This window comes from Micropterus salmoides, unplaced genomic scaffold (genome assembly GCF_014851395.1).
Source record: "Micropterus salmoides isolate LMB-PRFRI ecotype aquatic unplaced genomic scaffold, ASM1485139v1 Ms_hic_scaffold_10, whole genome shotgun sequence".
Lineage (NCBI taxonomy): Eukaryota > Metazoa > Chordata > Actinopteri > Centrarchiformes > Centrarchidae > Micropterus > Micropterus salmoides.
The window spans coordinates 13139749-13160748 of NW_024040041.1; the positions used below are offsets into that span (position 1 = coordinate 13139749).

A 21000-nucleotide genomic window follows, 5' to 3' on the forward strand; every position below is an offset into this window, starting at 1 on the left:
ACTCCCACTTTCTTTCCCAATCATCAACCCAGCCATCAGCTGCAAACTATGTCCTGAGTTTAAATGGGACAAAAGATGCCAGCAACTGCTTCTTTTCCTCATTTTGTCCCACCCGTGAGTTATGTTTGTTTATCTAGTGTCACATATGTTCTCCATCATAATCCAAATCACTGATGGCCAACCCCATACTCCAAACAATGAAGCAGAATCAAATAAATCCTAGGTAAGTGTTGGCAAACATGCAGTGACCAGGTATGACACTCACACACAAAGCCACTAGTATCCCAGCTGAACAAAGCAGCTTAAAGAGAGTGATATAGTATTTGGCACAGGCAGGGGAGAGGCCAGTGAGAGAGCGGCGAGGTGAGCGCTGGGTTATGAGCTGGTACTTCATTAACTGATTTTTACAGCACTGAAGGTTCAGGTGTGTTTGCTAGGAGTTGGCAATAAGGAGACTTTCTTCGGTCTTACCAGTCTTTCCAGTTTTTTCATGTCTTCTCAGGAAGGTAGAGAGCAGGTTGTCTTCAGTCATGCGTGGTCCTGTTCACTTTTACTTTGAAACACAAAGGAGGGTTGTTGTTGGACTTTATTAAGAGCTTGATTAACTTTTGCTGAAGTTTTGTTTGCTGGTGGTCCTGTCCAACATTAGCGGTGCGATCTTGCAGCAACTCATTTAGGAGCTCACTGGAACGTATTTGTAGAGAAGGATGAGCAGTTTTCTGTACTTCATCCTCCCAGCTCTGGGTGGATACACTCTCGCCTCGGTGTACCTGCTGAAGAACCCCCAGATTCTCCACAGGAGGAAACGCACAGCCTTTTACTGCAAACACATCTCGCACAGAGGAGGTAAGGTTGGTCACAGGCACTCTGAAGCCTGAAGGGTGCAGCTGGTCGTCTGTCAGGAGGAGGGGTCCATCACGTCCAGATCATAACATGTGCATGTCTAAACAGCCGTATTTTTCCTCAGTATCGTTGTTAACCTGCAGCAAAGAGCTCAAATGGAGACTGGTCAACAAATACGACAAGGAGCATGTGTAAAAAAGAATGATAAAAGATGTGATTGTGAACCTCATCATGTGCTAAAATGAGTTTCAGTGGCTCAGTTTTTAAAGTTTTTAATAATATGATGACTTTTTTTCCACCTAAAGTTGAACACTGATGAACTTACGATATGATTTCAGAGGTTTTACTCTTCTCTGTTCAATTCAGTTCAACTCACTGTGACAGTAATTTATATTGCCACAGCAAGTGTGAAATAGAAACATGTGCATAAACAAATGTATACAAATGTGTATGGTATCCCTGACTGACCGGTGCTTCTCTCCCTGCTGCCATCATCAACCCTTAACTCCTCTGTTTGTTACCAGGATCTGGAGAGAGGATAGAAAGCACGATGGAGGCGTTCACAAAGTGAGTACCAAACTCAAGAGGTGAGCTGCTGCTCTCCGAACAGCTGTGAGAGAAACAGATTGCTTTCAATTAAGAACTTTTCAGAGAGGCTCTGACCAACTGAGCACCATCCAGTTTACTCTGATTCTGTCTTTTCTTTCAAACAAAGGCAAAAACTGAGGCATTATCCAGCCTCATAAAATGCATTTTTAGTGTCTTTCCACTTGCAAGCCTCAAGTAATAAATAGTCTCTGCGAGATCTTAGGCTTAACAATGGACATCTAAAATACATGAATGGAAGTCTGCATACATATCTGCATATATATATATAAAGTCGCAGGAAAAAGTATGTGAACCCTTTGGAATTACCTGGATTTCTGCAGAAATTGGTCACAACATGTGATCTGATCTTCTTCATCTTCAAGTCAAAACAATAGACAAACACAGTCATGTTTTACACACTGTGTAAACATTCACAGTGCAGGATGGAAAAAGCATGTGAGCCCCAAGGCTAATGAGTTCTCCAAAAGCTAATTGGAGTCAGGAGTCAGCCTGCCTGGAGTCTAATCATTGAGACGAGATTGGAGGTGTTTGTTAGAGCTGCCCTACCCTATCAGGAGATTAGTTCATCAGCCGGAAGAGCAGAAATGAGTTCTCTCACTGTGCCTGTAACAAATACAAATTAAATCCTTCCTCCTCCTTTCTCTAGTGCAGTGGAGCAGGGTACACAGATGCTGGAGCTGGACTGTCACTTGACGCAAGACGGACATGTGGTGGTATCACATGATGAGAATCTGCTGAGGCAGACTGGCCACGACGTCACCATCTCCTCACTCAAGCTGCAGGTGAGAGGGCAGATCCTGCAGGACTGTTGACACAAGCTCATGCTGAGACAGTAGCTCTGCCCTCGGCCAAACAGGGTGTTCAGGTGGTGGTTTTCTGGGTTGTTCTTTTAGCCATCATGTTCATCATGTTTTAGTCATCAAAACAAGAGGTTGAGATTCTAATTACAATTACATTTCAAATAAACACTCCCCTATATTTCAGGTTAATCATCTGCACCACTTTAACTGCAAGGTGCAAAATAGCATGCAAAGCTAAATATTCATTTTAAACTTACTGAGTGTGTTCAGTGTGTGTTCCAATGCAGTTCACTTATGCTGCTGTGAGCTATAGGCCCCTGAATTAGTCTGATGTGGTAAACACAGTTCCATCATGATTTAAACATACAAAAATTTGCTATAGACGGCCAATAACTTATGTCAACAACAATAACAAGCACAGAAGGTTGTGAATGCTGACGAGAGACACGTTTAAATTATTCACAGTAATCTGCATTAAGGTTGTGCTATTTATATACATTATTATAACTAAGAATATCCCAAGATGGATGTCCATTTTTTAAATCAAATGTCATAATAATGTAACTTTTTATGTCTTCATCCTTTTAGGATTTGCCTCTGTATAAGGAGAGACTGGAGGTGACATTTTATGCAGGTGAGTTCCTCCTCTCATTCTCTGACTCTCAATCATTAACAAAAAGCCATTTAATGAAGAAGTAGGTCAGCAGGAGTGTGTGTGCGTTCATGAGTGTGAGTTACCGCCATTTCCACCACCACCCCTTCCTGCAGGCCGCTACAGCAGCGGTGCAGACAGGAAGTTCGCTCTGCTGGAGGACGTGTTCAGGAAGTTCCCTGAGATGCCTGTCAGCGTTGAGATCAAAGAGAACAACAAGCAGCTGATAGAAAAGGTACAGTACACCAAAAACAACTGTATATATTCATTAATCTCTCTGAAACCTCCACCAACTATTAAGCTGTAATAAAATTACATTTTACAGAGATGCTTTGTAGCATTGCAAAAAAAAAAAAATTGATAAGAACTCAGTAAGCAAATAAAGCTGTATTACTCAAAATGATCACATAAAAAAAGGAACACGGCCAACTGGGAAACATTGTGATTCTTTGGCCTTCTCTGGCTTTAAACATCTGGATGATGGTGTGAGGGTGAACAACTAACCAATTAGACCACACTGCAGTTTGTCATTGCTCAGGGCCTCAGGACTTTTCGTGATTCTTTGCAACTATCCAGTTATATGTCAAGATTATCCCTGATGATGGGATTTTATTTACAGTCCCTGTTTGTCTTTGCCATATATTTTAATGAGCAATCTGCCTGCAGTTTGGTCATGGTGTTCAAATCTTCCACATGGAAAAGTAGTCTCTTTTGAAGTAAATTTTTACATTCAAAGTGAAGGTGTTTCCAATATTTTGTCCACCTCAGGTATAACGATAGAAATACTGTGATCTTTGTGTTTGTAACAGTACTGGTATTTACTTTTTAACACTACTTTACTTTTTAACACTTGTGTGTGTCTGTCTTGTTTTCACATTTACTGTACAAATTTCATCTGTGAAATGCCTCCCTTATCCGTGTATAGGTGTCTGAATTGGTTAGACGCTACAACAGGGATGAGATCACTGTCTGGGCCTCTGTGAGCTCCAGTATCATGAAGGAATGCTGCAAAATGGTAAATAAGTAAACCACCTGGGGGAGACAGAGTTACAGCATTTTACTATCAATTCACATATCATTTTTGACCCTTTTAATATTTTGATTGATCTAAACAGGTGAAATTAAACTGTCTCTGTATCAGCGTTCTCTCTCTGCTTCCTTGTAGAATGCCTCCATGCCGTACAGTTTCAGTGTGAACCGAGGTGCGCTGCTTCTGCTTCTCTTCTACAGCGGCCTGCTGCCCTTTGTGCCGCTGGGAGAGAGTTTACTGCAGTTCTACCTGTTGCGCCTCATTAACAGGTGTGGATGTTGAGTCCGTGTGTGTGTGTATATGCTTGTGTAACTATATAGCAAGAAATCCCCAAAGGTGTTCAGGAAGAGGAGGACAATGTTCTTCATCTGTGCCCAGACTATACTTCTGTAGTCTTTTTACATGCATCTGGTTTCATAGATGTGTCTGTTGTTTCTCTCCCTGTCTCTGTGTGCTGAAGGATGTACATTCCTGAGGAGGGCATCCTGAGGAACAGGCTGGTCATGTCTTTGTTAGAAAAGTGAGTAACGGTTCCAAGAGGACCACTGCAGCCTTACTGACTTTGACAATGCCAAACATGTCAGAGAAAAATTTTTTAAGCATAACTGAGAACATTACATCCAGAGTACATGGAGTGATGCTTTTTTTACATACAAATAAGCAAATATATATAGCAGCAAGATGAAATTGTGGATTTATTTTACTTCTGTTTGTATAAAAACTCAATTATTCATACATGCATTTATGCTGTAATTCCAGAGTAACAATGAGGAAGAGCCTTTTTAAACACCTCGCAGCGCGTGGAATTCAGGTATGGAAACATTAGCATTAGAATTGATTAAATTGAGGTGCATTACATGAATGCACAGAAAACAAAAACAGTAAAATATGAAAGGTTTAGATTAAAATAGGAAACACAATTAGTAGGAAAATAATTAAAATTCTGATTTGTACAGCTCAGCGCTAAACCAGATACTCATCCAGTGTTAAATCAACTGTTGGTATGCATTATGCTGCTGGTGGTGGGGGGGTTATGTGATATCCCCGTGCTCATGGATACACAGCTGTGTGAATGGGGCTTATTAAACAATACAGAGACCTGCTCATCAAACAAAGGAAAGCAGATTTGTTTGTTTTTTTGTTACTGCCTGTGAGTGCATGATCAATGCACATCAGTATTTCAGCTAAAACATTCATGCTCACACAGCCCATATGAGCATCTTAAATGCATCACCTCTGTCCTGATGTGAGTAATCTCTGCTGGGATGAGATCACCCCCGTCGTCAGCCCATGAGTGGTCAGTGAATAGTTTGAGCATGAAAACAATTTAAGTCATATGCCGTAGCCTTGTCAGCTGCTGAGGGCCTCGTCACATTTGAACACTTATGAGTAATTGTGCAGTGGTGACTAAGAAAAGCTCGCCCCCTCATCGTCCGCATAAAAACAGGGATGAGATTTCCTCCATTTCAGGAAAAAGTGGGCTTGTGTCAATATTAGAAGTGGGAATCACAGGGTAACTCGTGTTGGTCGAATCAGGAATAAGCAATATATTGCAAGACAGTCATCATGATATAGGCCTATGTGAAATGAAGACAGATTAGTGTAAAAAATAAAAGGGACTCCATCATATTAATAGGCATTTTGTAAAATAATACTGCATATGTTAGTACAAGTGCAGTATACTGTGCATCTCAACAATGTAACACTGGGGAATATCATAGTGCTGCTGCCATGGCATTGAAAAAATACATCATTGCTGCATATCATATCACACATTGTGCCATATCAATTATTTGTCCACATTGTAGTCTGAACAAGCGCTCCTTATGCTCCTTGGTCTTACTTTATGCTGATGTCCGCTCTAGCTGTCTGGCTGTCACATCTGAGATAGCTGCCACCCTTCACATTTAGGACAACAGGGTTTAAGTTTTATTGATGTTCTAGTCACGCACTGCGGCTGAAGACTGCATGTAGGAGGACAACTTTCACCCTCGTTTTTATTGACATCAGCTTTGCATTAGTAAAAATAAGGATTCTGGTTCCTTGAAATGTTTTTTTAATCTTCTAATCTTATTAAAACCCAATATGTAGAAAACGATTTAAATGATAACGCTTGGGTGAAAAAAATTACAAAAATTTAAAATATTGTTATTTCACCAAATAAGAAAATATCCCATGCTTTATACATTTGTTATTCTACATGGTGACATTAATTGGGGTCTACTAGACCTTGTATTTAACCATGTTTACTGCTCTGAGACCTTCTGAAACATGTCATCAGTTAAAAATGTTTAAAAGCTATTCTGTTAAAATTCAAGGGTATGAAGGTATGTTAAAGAGAAACCCCAACCAGATCATTGCAGTTGACTCATATCTGTCATTGCAGGTGCATTTGTTTGTGTGCAACACAGATGAAGACATAAAGGCTGCGTTTGAAGTGGGGGCCACGGGGGTGATGAGTGACTATCCTGCTCTTCTGTCAAGCTACCTCAGCAGAAACAGAAGTCAGGATTGACCCTGAACACATCCACAAATGAGAACCATTGGTCACTCTGAAATGGTGGCTTACTGATGAATGAGGGTTGTGTATAAAAATAGAAGTTTGAGTCCCATTTAATTTCTCTGATTGTGACAAGAATAGTCAAACAGTTGCTGGTGTTATTATTAAACACCATGTAGTGGGAACAAACCTTCAATCATTCAACGATTTAATCTCAATCCTTAATCACTGTTGATAGAATGACAACATGTGTTGTTATCTATGTCCTCCACCCACAGTCTGTCAGACACAGCCCAGTGTTTAAGGAAACAGTCAGTTGCCTTAAGTTAACAAAATATAACACAAACAATGACTGATGGCTGATATAATAATGACATATATATATATATATTTTTTTTTTTTTTTTTTTTTTTTTTTTTATTAGAAAAAAAGGGCTAAAAGTACAGTAATGATAAAGATCATGGGGTTACGAATGCAGGAAGATAATAAATGTTTACCAGATGGAATCGATGAATCAATTCAAATGTTTTTATGTAATGCCGAAGGACAGGTTTTCCATTGAAATACAATTCCTTGATATCAGTGCGATGGGGCACCACAGGAGAGTAGATAGTGAGTTAATGATTTCTTTCCAAATGTGTGTTACGGGTGTGCAGTGCCAGGTAGAGTGGAAGTTGTAGTTTTTTGCGTATAGTGTGAGCAAATTTCAGATTGTACCAATCTCATTTGAAACAACATGTGCCCAGTGAGGCAGACTCTGTGGATTATCTTGCATTGTACAGGCAGCGTATTGGTGTTTTTAAAAGATGTTCCTACAGATCAGGTTCCAGACTTCAGTATTGGGAGTGATGGATAAGTCATCAATTTCATTGATGGTAAGGATATTGTTTTCTCATTGGGATATAATTCTATATATACTGGATAGAATTTTGTTTGAAGAAGTATTTAGGCCTTTATGTTTAATTTAATTTGAATAGAAAATTTGAGTTGTAGATATTCAAGGAAGTGATTACTCCCATTGCTGAACTGTTGGACCAGGTGGGAGAATGAGACCATTGTTTCCCAATAATATTTGGTGATGAATCTAATGATTTAAACCACGTGACAGTGGGATGAGTTGGATTAATTGAGAATAGATAATTTTAGGGAGTACTGTAATTTTAACGGTAGCTGTACTGCCCATAACTAATATTGGCATTAGAGATTATCATTTATTGTTTTGGGTTGAGACTACAGCTCTGACAGCCGGTGGGAAATGTGAGTTGTTAGATATATGATGGATCCGGTACATAGTGGGATAGGTGTTGATTGGCTGCTGGATCCCAGCTGTTGATCCGTAGTGGGAGGATAGTGGATTTGGTCCAGTCTATAGAGTAACTGGACATTTTGGAGAATCATTCAATGAGCCCTACGGTTTCTTGGGGTTTGGGTATATAGCAATATGTCTTCTGCATAGAGAGAGATGTGTGCTGGAAGATTAAATGCGTTTGATGTTGATGTTTTGGCGAATGGCCGCAACTGAAGGCTCAATGAAGATGGTGAACAGAGAGGAAGAGCGGTCATCCTTGCCTAGTCCCCCAGAGTGAAATTTAGTGACGTTTGCCCATTAATGATAACAGTGGCCAAAGGTGAGGTGTACAGCATCTTAAGCTTTTTCTGCCTTATGGGAGACTATAATGGTTTGTGTGCTGCAGAGATGAATAATGTATTAAACTGGTTTCTGTTATTACTTGAGGAGTGTTTACCTTTAAAAAAACTGATGGATTTGGATGTTTTATGGAAGAAATCACCTTTCCTCTTCTGCGAGAGCCTGACTTAGACTTGTCTGTCTGTGAAATGGGACGGTAGCCGGCTGGTAGGGTGAGGTCTTTGTTGGGTTTTTAAAAGAAGTGAGATTGTGTCTATATTCATGTTTGCTGATAGCCCAGAGTTTTGTTTTATTTCAGCTGTCAGTTTGTGAAAAAGTGGTGCTAGGATGGTCCAGTGTTTGCAGCTGGAGTAAATATTTAACCAGCTGGATCATGTCACCTGACATCCCATTTATCATGATAAGAGAGTAACGTGACTTTGTTTTGGCTGTATCTGACATTATTTGATTGGTTGGAGCAAGTGCTGGAAACAAACTTGAAAATTTAAGGAAAATAACATTTATTTATACTATAAATATATCCATATAGGTGAGTACAGTGTTATTAATGTTGTTTTCAGACTGTGTTTTGGACCTTTGTTTAATGCAATCACTCATACATTTACATGTGCAGTAAACCTCACCTGTCTCCTAGTTTTCCCAGGCCACGATCAAAGTCCATTGTGATAATGATCAACCAGGCTGTTGGTGAAACAAAGGCTGTATTTTTCTGACCTGCTTGGCTGTGCCTCGTCGAGTGACGAGTTAATGTAATACTAAGTGGATCAGTGCAGAGTGAGGTTTTTAATACAGTAGTTGCAAAAAGCAAAGGTATGATGTGACAAAGCAGGGAAATTAGGCTCTTGTGGTCATACAACCAAGGCCTTAGCTACCATTGAAGACAGAGAGAGAATGTCATCAGTAATATTTTTGGGAATCTAGAGGGTTTATCAACATTAAGTGGGGTTTAGGTTCACACATACACATGTTGGGACTAAATACCTTACACATTGTGTATTTAGGCCAAAAAAAAAATATCTTACAGTAATTGATTAATCATTTCAATAAGACAAAACTGCTTTCAGTTTCTGAAATGTGAAATTGCTGTTTGTCTTAATGGTATGTTATTGTAAACTGAACTGGGTTGTGGGTAGTGGGAAAGACAAAACAAGACATCATGAAGACGTCACCTTGTGCTCTGGGAACTTGTGATGGAGATTTTTGACTATTTTGTGACATTTTATAGACTAAATGATTAATCGAGGCAATTATCAACAGATTAATCAATAGTAAGAATAATCATTAGTTACAACCCTGCTTTTCAAACATTTAGACTATCGGGAGATAACATTTACAGACAATACAATTGAACAGTTAAATAAATAAAAATGTGAACTGTTGTGTTGTTTTTTTAAATAATGAGGATCTTTTGCTGAGTTTGTTTAAGGGTTAGTAACATGTCTGTGCTGGGGACCTCCTACGAGCCTGCTTACAACATACACACTGAAGATGAAAGAAGCAAAACACACAGCAGCCTCAAGTCAGTAGTGCAAATAAATCAAGAAACCACAACTACCAAACCACCACCTCCCCATCCTTCCTGCGTAAGGATGTTAAAAGATTTCGTAAATCTTGTCACATAACCTCACGTACTTGTTCCTTACAGTGTGATTACTTTGTCTGAAGGACTTTCATCCCACATTCACAAGCAGGATATGATAACCCACTCACTAACAGCATTTATGAAAACAGTATCAACAATCAGACTGATAGCCATAAAGGGCTCCATGTGAAGTCGCAGCTGATTGGTTGACCCACATTCTAGACGTCACCCGCCGGCTCCCATTGGTCGACGGGGATTTGTTTTGCACTCTTCAGACTTCCTCCTCTGCGTGTTTTCATAAACAAACCACATTTTTCTCTCGCCGGGGCCACCGCGCAGTCACCTGTCAGCTTGCCAGCATTGTCCGGTTCCAGCCCCCGTTTTTAACGAAGGTCTTGGAGCAACTTTGAAAGCTGGTCCAGATTCAAAAAAGGGACGCGGGGAAACGCTGCAACAACCAGAGGCTCTCCGTGTTTGTCTTTGTTGTCCGAGCCGTCAGCGCGTGGTCGACTGTTGGACCGAGCCGACCTGCCGAGCACAAACCTTGCTCCAATCGGATGCTTTCCAGCTATCAGTCCCATTGTGCCGCTGTCTAGACTGTGCCGAGCTTCGGTATTAACAGGTGAGTCGACAGACACGGGGGGGGGGATATCCTGCAATGCGCATCTGAGCTGCCGCCGCTGCTGCTAGCTGCTGTTTGTTGTGACAGGGAAGCTAGCTAACACGTAAGCTAGGTCCGAGCTGGTGGCCAGTGTGTCTTGTAGCTGTTATCAGGCCGCCTGCTGGCCGCCTGTGTGGGATTATCTAGACGGTCACCAGTGTGTTGCACGGTGCATACATGGCGCAGCACACGTTGCAAGGGCTTGAATTTGGGTTATGTGATTGCATCTAGTTAATTAAGCGAGGACTGTTTGTGCAAAGTGTTACGCACCAGGAAGCAAGTTGCCTGATAAACTGTGTTATCTGCCAGCATTAGTATTAAACTAATGTGACAATAAAAAGATGCATGATTACAGCACATTGTTTACCAGAGCTGCATTTCAGTTATCTTCAATATAGACTAATCTAGGCGATACTGTGAAAGCCCATTTCTGCCAGGAAAATAAAAATCTGATGATCATGGTAAATCATAATGGCTGACCATAACTTTTTTTTTCCTTGGTGGAAATGGGTTTTGTAGTTTTTAATCAATCAACTTTGACATTAAAATGTCCACCTCTGTAGTTATGAGCCCAGAGTTTTGTCATTGGATGTCTTACCTTCTCTTAATTAATGAAATTTAATTAATTAATTAAATTAAAATAATGTTAATATTGTCTGCACACCCTCCCTCCTTCACCCCAAACTACTTAGCACTTAGGACTGTTTAGCATCTTAGCCTAGCTATCATTGTTGTCTACCAGCAATTATGAGTGAAACTTCAAATGTAAACCAAACTATGGTTCCAGCGTCACAGTTTTTAACATTTGGGTCATGTTGGGGGAAAGCTTTGCACTGTTATTATCAGATATGTTAAAAGCTGATGGGAAAACCTGCCTATGTCTAATCTCCTCAACGTCCTCCCTAATAAAGGAAAATGTAATCCAAATGAAAATCCAGAATTCATATTGTATAGTTATATCTTGCATTTTTCTATTCTTTTTTTATTTAGTGCGTATTTTCTTATGTGTTGTGTTGTGCTGCATCTGGAGCTGCTGTAACAAGTGAATTTAACCTAGGGTGGGATAAGTAAAATATATCTTACCTTGCTACTCAGACATGGTGAAGCTGACAAAGGCCAAGACATTCCAGGCATACCTGGACTCCTGCCACCGTCGCTACAGCTGTGTGCACTGCCGCGCCCATCTGGCCAACCATGACGATCTTATCTCCAAGGTTAGTAGGCCAACACTCTTTGTTGGTAATAATCATATCAGGTGACACCACTTCATGGCTCTCACTAAGTTTAGAAAGTAGCTAAACTGGAAAATCTGGACTGATGGGAAACAAATAAGAGATCTCCCAACATAGGACGACGTTTTGGAAATAAAGCCAGAAGAATTACAATTAATATCATGTTGTGTTTGATGCTTATTTCAAGTGGACATATGGAGCATTTTTGTCTGTGATTTCATTTTTCCTCTGTTTCTAGTCTTTCCAAGGCAGCCAGGGCCGAGCCTACCTCTTCAACTCTGTGTGAGTATTTTATTTAGAAACATTTCTACATGTTGGCACATTAAATGTAAAAGTGACTTATCTTAGGTTTCCAATCTTATTTTTATCTCCCTGACCACTGTATAGACAGGTAAAACGTGACTTCAGTAAGTGTTACAAGTGAATTATGTTCATCACAGTGTTAAAAACCACTTGCCTTAAATGTTCCTTTGTGTTTACCCTACTTTGTTATCACATCTTTTCTTAGAAACATAAAGGCGTTGGTAAATCTATGATCTTATTTGTTTTCTCAGTGTATCATTTCTGGAATAGTCTAGTTCTCTCTGAAAACACATTCCCAGTATCAGACATGTTTGCACAAACCACATTGTCAACAGATAATTTGATTTGCTTAAGTGTTGACCTTGAAGTTGGGTGAGTTCACTTCACTCCTGCTTCTCCTTGATTAGTGCGATAGAAATACACAGACTCTAAGATGTGAGCCCATTGAATGTGTTTGGCACTTATTCTAACTTCATCAGCGTCTATTCAATTTAAAACTTGATCTGTTGTTCAAGTGAAGCTCCGTTCTAACTGGTTTCATGGAAAGGCATCATCTGAACTTAAATTTTTTTTTAATATGACGAAACAGGAAAGTCGTTCCTTTACTGTTGAGGGTCACAGTCGTCTTTTAGTGCATGGTAAGGAGAGTAGTTACATTACTATGCAGCCGTCTGTGGGTCAGAGAGGAGCTGCTGTTTGACAACACTGCGTTTGGTTTCAGGGTGAACGTCGGCTGTGGTCCTGCGGAGGAGAGGCTGCTGCTTACAGGACTTCACGCAGTTGCCGACATCTACTGTGAAAACTGTCACACCACTTTGGGCTGGAAATATGTAAGTACGACCCCCTGCGAATAAAATGCTGGCCTGTTTTCACCATTAAACTGGTTTTGATGATGAAAGAGGTTAATGGGGTTCACACTACAGATAGCTCTGGTGTAGGTTTTAAATTACAGTTGAGCGTCAGTAACATTAGCAGGATATATTGCAGGTAATCCAACCTTGTCCTGCTTTACGTGTATTACCCCCGGTGTTCTACATTGTATCATTTAATTTGTGATATACGATGATGGTAAGCTGTGCTTATACTTATAAAACTGAGTTACATCCAGGTGGTTTCTCTTTTACCTTGTTTCATGACTGAATAGGAGATCACTGCCGTGCAGGTGCCGTGTTCACTTTCATTCACTCACTGGGATTTAGAACAGCAACTGCTCTGACTGAGTGGTTTGCAGTGGAGATGTCTTTGCTAGATGTGTGTTACTGAAAAGCAGAAGCTTACTGAGTCTTTCTTCATCTTCCTTAATGTTTTCATCACCATCAACAATCTCCCATCGGCGTCAGAAAATGAACAGTCACAGTTCTTGCGGTCCCCCCATGGTATCTTTGTAGCTGCTGTAACCCAGATATATATTTTAGACTTTTGAGAAGGCGCAGGTCAGCTAGACTCTAACTACACAGCACCCCTTAACGCACAAGTATAAATACAGCTTCACACATTTTATGATGGTTTTTGCAGATTACACAATATAAAAAAAAATAAAAATCCAATGAGAAAATAGGGTAAACATGAACAATAGTTACAGATGTTAGTGATGTGAAACACACATTTCCACAGATTAATTAAAAAATACACTTATTCATTTGGCAGATGCTACAAATACAAGAGATAATTTAGCTAACAAATCATATCAAGTTTAAACACTACCTTGACATTTCAAATGAAATAGTTGAATATATGGCACATTTGGAGTGTTTGTATATCCTTTTTATGAAACTAGTACTGAGTAGTACATAAACATGGTATCAGTCTGACTTAATTTATACTTTAATATTGTTTCTAATAACCCTTCTGCAGGAACAAGCCTTTGAGCTGAGTCAGAAGTACAAGGAGGGGAAGTTTATCATCGAGCTGTCCCACATGATAAAGGACAACGGCTGGGACTGAGAGGGAAACCTTCGTCTTTCTTCATGACTTTTTCAAAAGTTGCATCCCCTTCAACATAAAAGGGTCCCAGTGTAGCTTCCTCATCCCGCGTACGAGCCATCGCTGTGCCACACTTTCACTTCGAACAGCTTTGCCAAGTATAGCATGTGATGCCTTATCTTCTGTTCTTCATGTTTTTCCAGCGACCACAACAACACATTTGCTGATATATCTATCCCATTTGCTAGTTGTCCTGGGACATGGACTGAATGAGTGTAGGGTTTGTGTGAAAGACTGGGAGATGTAGTCACACAGGCATGTGTGCATGTTGGATTTTAAAAGCGTGTGTTTGAGTGATGAAACCCTTTTCCGCAACCAGTGAACAGTCACGCTCTGTGGGTGGTGAGGCCAGCGCAAGTCAAATAATCTGACCTTCTAACACATCGGATGCAGGTATTTGGGTTTACCTTTTGAGTTTAAGGTGCACATTTACACATATCTGGCCCAACAGAGTAAAGTATTTAGGCCTGATTAACCCACAGATCATTTTTGAGTGAGGGTATGAGAGTGCTTGGAACAGTGCGAGGGCTTGTTTTTTTATCGATCATGTTTTTTATGTTAAGATCATTAACACTTGTTTATATTTTGCCAGGATGATTAATTAGTAATGTTAAAGCCTTCAAACGTCTCCTGCAAGAATTCTTAAATCTCAAGTGTTTACTGCTTGTTGCAAATACACATTTTAGTGTGTGTGCGTGCGTGTGCACGCGTGGGTCTGAGTGTGCATGTGCGTGTGTGCGGAGATGTCTTCAGGTGGACGGTGTTGAGAAGCATTGGTCTCGGGGTTCACATCTAGAGTTTCCACTGCACAGCTGGGATATCTTCACTTTTACTTCATGCTGATGAGATCTATCCTTCATGTGTTTGTGTATATCCTAACACTGAGCCGCCCTTACAGATACATTTACTCAATCATGTTAGAGCAAAGTGTGATTAGGATTATGTAGCATATTTATGGTGATTTTTAAGGTCTGCTTCTTTCATTAAATGTGTATTATTTTAACCTAATATTTCATTAAAATACAGTGTCTGTAACCCGTGTAGTTCGTTTTTCTTTTGCTTGTCGTGTGTGCATACATGTATCCTCTGATTCCCGCAGCACACTTTTTTTTTTGAATTACTGAATAACCTATTAGAATATATAAATACTTGAGAAAAGTAATTTACCTTCCAATTATGTTGATCTCCACCACTTGAGAACTGATAATCCTCTATATCACTTTCAGACATTGTGCATCATTTTAACTTCCTTTTTCTGAGCATCTGCTGACACGTATGGCATAAACCCAGTCTCATTTTTGAAATCTATATTGAAAACATGTTGGCAAAGCTTCCATTTACAGAGAGGGAGAAATCCAATAGCCTTGACTGGGTGATAAATCAGCCAGGTGATGTAGGTCATATATATATATATACACACATATACAGTGGGTACGGAAAGTATTCAGACCCCTTTAAATTTTTCACTTTGTTTCATTGCAGCCATTTTCCAAAAATCAAAAAAGTTCATTTTATTTCTCAGTAATGTACACTCAGCACCCCATCTTGACAGAAAAAAACAGAAATGTAGAAATTTTTGCAAATTTATTAAAAAAGAAAAACTGAAATATCACATGGTCATAAGTATTCAGACCCTTTGCTCAGTATTTAGTAGAAGCACCCTTTTGATCTAATACAGCCATGAGTCGTTTTGGTTTTTCACATCTGGATTTGGGTATCCTCTGCCATTCCTCCTTGCAGATCCTCTCCAGTTCTGTCAGGTTGGATGGTAAACGTTGGTGGACAGCCATTTTCAGGTCTCTCCAGAGATGCTCAATTGGGTTTAAGTCAGGGCTCTGGCTGGGCCATTCAAGAACAGCCACGGAGTTGTTGTGAAGCCACTCCTTCGTTATTTTAGCGGTGTGCTTAGGGTCATTGTCTTGTTGGAAGGTAAACCTTCGGCCCAGTCTGAGGTCCAGAGCACTCTGGAAAAGGTTTTCGTCCAGGATATCCCTGTACTTGGCCGCATTCATCTTTCCCTCGATTGCAACCAGTCGTCCTGTCCCTGCAGCTGAAAAACACCCCCACAGCATGATGCTGCCACCACCATGCTTCACTGTTGAGACTGTATTGGACAGGTGATGAGCAGTGCCTGGTTTTCTCCACACATACCGCTTAGAATTAAGGCCAAAAAGTTCTATCTTGGTCTCATCAGACCAGAGGATCTTATTTATCACCATCTTGGAGTCCTTCAGGTGTTTTTTTAGCAAACTCCATGCGGGCTTTCATGTGTCTTGCACTGAGGAGAGGCTTCCGTCGGGCCACTCTGCCATAAAGCCCCGACTGGTGGATTGCTGCAGTGATGGTTGACTTACTACAACTTTCTCCCATCTCCCGACTGCATCTCTGGAGCTCAGCCACAGTGACCTTTGGGTTCTTCTTTACCTCTCTCACCAAGGCTCTTCTCCCCCGATAGCTCAGTTTGGCCGGACAGCCAGCTCTAGGAAGGGTTCTGGTCGTCCCAAACGTCTTCCATTTGAGGATTATGGAGGCCACTGTGCTCTTAGGAACCTTAAGTGCAGAAGAAATTTTTTTGTAACCTTGGCCAGATCGGTGCCTTGCCACAATTCTGTCTCTGAGCTCTTCAGGCAGTTCCTTTGACCTCATGATTCTCATTTGCTCTGACATGCACTGTGAGCTGTAAGGTCTTATATAGACAGGTGTGTGGATTTCCTAATCAAGTCCAATCAGTATAATCAAACACAGCTGGACTCAAATGAAGGTGTAGAACCATCTCAAGGATGATCAGAAGAAATAGACAGCACCTGAGTTAAATATGAGTGTCACGGCAAAGGGTCTGAATACTTATGACCATGTGATATTTCAGTTTTTCTTTTTTAATAAATTTGCAAAAATTTCTACATTTCTGTTTTTTTCTGTCAAGATGGGGTGCTGAGTGTACATTACTGAGAAATAAAATGAACTTTTTTGATTTTTGGAAAATGGCTGCAATGAAACAAAGAGTGAAAAATTTAAAGGGGTCTGAATACTTTCCATACCCACTGTAGATAGAGAGAGATAGATAGATAGATATAGATAGAGAGAGATAGATAGATATCGATATAGATATAGATATATAGATATATATATATATATAGAGAGAGAGAGAGAGAGAATAAATAATGTAATGATGTAAATACTATATATTAATGTGTTAGATACCCTGCTGTATACATCAGGCTATACCACAAAACAGTACAAGCAGTTGTGCTGCATTAAACGTAATGCAATGTAATATTTAGGAGGATCTATTGAAGGAAAATGCAATTTAATATACACAACTATGTTTTTAGTGCTGTATAAAGATCTTACATACTTAACTGTTATGTTTTTATTACCTTAGAATGGGACATTTGTATCTACACACACTGCAGGTTTTCTTACATTGAAGTCTTCATGTTGTACAGCCATGTTTATACGGTAGTCCTAACAGACAAACTGCTCTACAGAGCGTCTTTCATCACTACATTGAATATGTACGTACGAGGAAGAAGTAGTGGTAGTAGCAGTAGTCATCTCGTTTATTAGAAGTAAGAAGAGAAGTGAAATTTAGACAAATGGAGGACCACATGTATTATTTAGCACAAGAGCCGACCGAGCCGAGTGTGTCGGCCATGTAGCTTCTCCTGCGCACTTGCAAAGGGAGGGGTGAGCAGTGACTGAGCCGTTGGTTGCAATTCCTTATCCTTACCACTAGATGCCACTAAAACATACACATTGTAGCCTTAAAAGGTTGTGACTTCTCCAAAAAAATCAGTCGACATTAAAGGGGCTATATGTAAGTTTTTGATTTTAATAAATGAAATTGTCATTGCCTTATTTTCGATGGGCTCAAAACTCACTTAGAAATGAAGCACACACCTGTTTTCTCCGTTGCTTGCATCAGCTACTATTCTGCTTTAAATGTGAGGTCTCTGGTTCTGAGTCCTCATGTCAACAACTAACGCGACCCATGTTACTATCCTGTGTACCACTGTTGATTTAGCCTGCAAGAAAGGATATAACGGCAAAAAGCAAATGTGGAGCGATTTGTTTACTAACGTAACATGACCCACATAACATAAAACACTGCAACAAAACGATCACAACAACCCAGAGGAAGGAAGAGCCATCCATTATCACTAGTTACAGTAAAGTTACTTACTGCAGTCTAACTGTTAGTGTGACACAATCTCATTATAATATCCATTCCAGCTCACTAACCATTTCATTATCATCCAATACATGTAGCTGTGCTGACATTGCTGAGCCTCCGGGGGAAAGATTCACAGATAGTAAAGATAGTTACTGAAAAGCAGCAGGCGAGCTAACGATGTAGTACGTCAGCTAAATGCAGTAAATGTACTGAGATCATGTAACGAGCATGGATTAGTTCAACCTGCAGCTGATAAAACTATTACTGTAACGTTGCAGTGGGAGTTTACCTGAGTTTCCAGCTCGGTCTGTTCTCCCTGTCTCTCTATAGCCGCTGTCACTCTGCCTTTATTCGTGAGTATTGAGCCGATATGCGGCGCCGGTGTTTATCTGCCTCTGAGACGGGAACGTTGAAGTAACAGAGCCTGAACCTATGGCCTGAACATGTCTGGAGAAAAGCCACAGCCTGCATGCTGGTGATCCTGCGTTTACTGTGGTGTTTCTGTATGAAAGTTAAAGTGTTTTGGATTATGCTCGCTCATGACTTCAAGCGAGCGCGCGTACAAGCACACACCTGGTTGCAATCTTAGAACCGCACCGCTAGTGGCTGTTGGAAACTCCATAATGCCCCTTTAAGGGTCTGATTCCAAATGTCTTTCTTCTACAAAATATATAAATAAAATGTTAATCTATATACTCAGTTGCAAGTTAATTAGGTACAGTCAAATACAATAGTCCTCATGAAGGTTATAATGTTCTGTTTTGTTGAAACTATTTTAGAGAGGTGTAACTTCATGGTAATTTTGGAGGCTATAGTTTGTGGTGCTATTGGACTGTATTCCATTATACAGAAAGGTGTTTCTGTTACCTTCAAGAATATAAGTGGGGTGGGCAAAATATTAGAAACACCTGTCAGTATAACTCAGCACAGTTCAAAAGAGCCACATTATAATGACAATTGAATCAAAGCCTCTCTAAAACATGTTTATATGGGATTGTGTTTTGCTTTTGGGGCAGGGGCAGTCAAGTGAATTGGGTTGATTGAGCTCACCTGGAGTTAATTATGGGTGCTGTTGGGGACGCTTGAGAACTGACAAAAGGCAGAGCCGAGCACCTGTTCGGTCTTTCTGTGTACGTTGTGGATGCTACGTTGAACGTGCCCAGCTAAGAAACTGGCATTGTGCTCATCTTTTGGGCTGGGTGTTTGTGACTGTTGCAGATAGTGAAAACAGGAGGGAGCTGTTCCATTTTTAAGAGTGGAGGCCTGTTTTCTCCTGTAGGTTGCGAGGTGGGAGACAACATCAGCCAGCCACCACTGCTTCCCGGCCAGGCACAGCGCTGTTAGGCTATGTCCCTCAGCTGCTTCCATGGGGCACTGGACGGCTGCTCCAGCTTAGACCTGGGGAATGGGGAGGGGGGGTCTCACTGGCTCTGTAAGTTGAGTGCCATTTCCCTTCTATGACGTGTTAACCTTTATCTTTTGTTTGTGTGCACTTTCAATAGTCCCTATAGGGGGGACAGAACTGTCTAGGGTATAAAAGGTGCCATCTGTACTGCCTGAGGGTGATAGGGGGAGCTGCAGATAGTGCTGGGTCTGCAGTGCAATCTGCCTCGTGTGCTGTTTGCATTTGAGTCCTCACTGAGTGGTATTGTAGTATAAATGCAGCAGTAAGTTGCAGTAAAACCAGTGGTTTCATTCTGATACCTATACTGCACCTGCCAAAGCCAACTACAACCTAGGAAATATAAACTGATTTTTGAACTCACTGGTGTGCTTGTCATTTTTCAGCCTCTTACGAGGTTAAATGGCTTTATTCATAGGCCCACAACACTCCCGATCAGGGTGTTTGGGAATGTGGTTGTAACACACATGTAGTGATGGCCCATATCTGCAGGAAACTAAATCCAAAACTGTGGCCTCAGCAAGTGTTAGTGATTCTGCATATCTTGCTGCCAAAGTAGGTTGGTTGGACTCACTCTTGTAAGTAATCTGTAAGTAAATTTGGTTCATTACAAATGAGGGCTCAGAGTTAATGGGGCATGATGGTGTATCTGCTGCCAATGGTGGTATAAAAGAAGTGGCAGACCGTGTGCCAGTTTGATTCCTTGGTTTTAGTTTTTCGTAGCTGACCTGCCTGGTCATGAGATCCTCCTGGGTTTTGATTTCTCAGCAAGCATGGTGCTGTTGACTTTATAAGGAGGGGATCTTCCCTTTGGTAGTCCCTGAAGATTTAACAAAGCCCCAAACTGTTTGTCCAGGTGGCTATGGTTATCCTTCCTGTAATGAAGCCATTGTCACAGGCAAAGTTGCCAGTGTAGTTTGAGGGTGGAACAGGGTACTATGCCTGTGCAAGTAATTACTGTTAAATGAAAGTGGGCATGTTGCATACTACAGTGAGTAGTCGGGGTGAATATGAGAATGCAGATAGCAAAGAGTCTGTCTGAATCCTGGAATCCTGGTGTCCCTGTTAACGTATTTTGGTATCGAATGGAAAGGTTGTAACCCCTCAAACTTGTTAATGTGCTTTTTTGAAAGAACCAGTCGTGGTGGTGGTATCAGACTCTTGAGAACTGACAAAAGGCAGAACCAAGACCTGTTCAGTGTCATTGGCTACTTGGTGGACGTTACTGGGGAACTTGGCAAGACACCAGCATTGTTCTCTTTCTGGGGGGTGGGTGCCATTCGAGACTTAGTGTCCCTGACTGTAAAGACAGACATGGGAGCTGTTGTGTTCGGAGTGGAGGCCAGTTGTCTCCCCTATAGATCACAAGGTGTGGAATAATACAAAGCGAGTCAGCTGCCACCACTTCCCGGCCAGGTACAGTGTTAAGCCTGTTGCCACACGCTGCTAGAGGACTCCGTCCCTCAGCTGCTTCCCCGGGTCACTGGACACTACCAGATGTAGTAGTAAGTAGAGTGTGATTTTCCTTCTAGTTGAAATGTTAACCTTCTTATTTATTTGTGTGAAGTTTTAATAGTCTCT

At 40.8% G+C, this 21000-nt stretch overlaps 3 protein-coding genes across 3 annotated transcripts in view; all 3 read left to right on the plus strand.

Moving 5' to 3' along the window:
* Positions 1–281: 281 nt before the first annotated feature.
* On the plus strand, positions 282–9456 carry gdpd3a (glycerophosphodiester phosphodiesterase domain containing 3a). The gene is made up of 10 exons (XM_038697095.1): positions 282–846; positions 1368–1410; positions 2099–2234; positions 2841–2886; positions 3021–3139; positions 3830–3919; positions 4070–4203; positions 4395–4454; positions 4694–4745; positions 6321–9456. The coding sequence occupies exons 1-10, from the start codon at positions 708–710 to the stop codon at positions 6447–6449; spliced, it is 948 nt and encodes a 315-aa protein (XP_038553023.1). The 5' UTR covers positions 282–707; the 3' UTR covers positions 6450–9456.
* The window catches only part of spsb3a (splA/ryanodine receptor domain and SOCS box containing 3a), a 35260-nt gene continuing 21447 nt past the window's right edge, over positions 7188–21000 (plus strand). Inside the window, exon 1 of the mRNA XM_038697075.1 lies at positions 7188–7309. The gene's annotated coding sequence lies outside the window, so the exon portion shown is untranslated. The remainder of the gene's footprint in view (positions 7310–21000) is intronic.
* ypel3 (yippee-like 3) lies at positions 9601–14878 on the plus strand. Its single transcript, XM_038697116.1, has 5 exons — positions 9601–10286; positions 11421–11539; positions 11796–11839; positions 12582–12690; positions 13715–14878. Exons 2-5 carry the CDS (start codon positions 11423–11425, stop codon positions 13802–13804), a joined length of 360 nt encoding a protein of 119 aa, XP_038553044.1. The 5' UTR covers positions 9601–10286; positions 11421–11422; the 3' UTR covers positions 13805–14878.

What these genes read in the sequence shown, in the direction of transcription:
- gdpd3a (XM_038697095.1), top strand. Translation starts at nt 708, where the DNA reads ATGAGCAGTTTTCTGTACTTCATCCTCCCAGCTCTGGGTGGATACACT. An exon ending in TGAAGGAATGCTGCAAAATG is followed by an intron (nt 3,920 to 4,069) that starts GTAAATAAGTAA and finishes GCTTCCTTGTAG; the next exon opens with AATGCCTCCATGCCGTACAG. An exon ending in GTCATGTCTTTGTTAGAAAA is followed by an intron (nt 4,455 to 4,693) that starts GTGAGTAACGGT and finishes CTGTAATTCCAG; the next exon opens with AGTAACAATGAGGAAGAGCC.
- ypel3 (XM_038697116.1), top strand. Translation starts at nt 11,423, where the DNA reads ATGGTGAAGCTGACAAAGGCCAAGACATTCCAGGCATACCTGGACTCC. An exon ending in ATGACGATCTTATCTCCAAG is followed by an intron (nt 11,540 to 11,795) that starts GTTAGTAGGCCA and finishes CTCTGTTTCTAG; the next exon opens with TCTTTCCAAGGCAGCCAGGG. An exon ending in GCCTACCTCTTCAACTCTGT is followed by an intron (nt 11,840 to 12,581) that starts GTGAGTATTTTA and finishes GTTTGGTTTCAG; the next exon opens with GGTGAACGTCGGCTGTGGTC.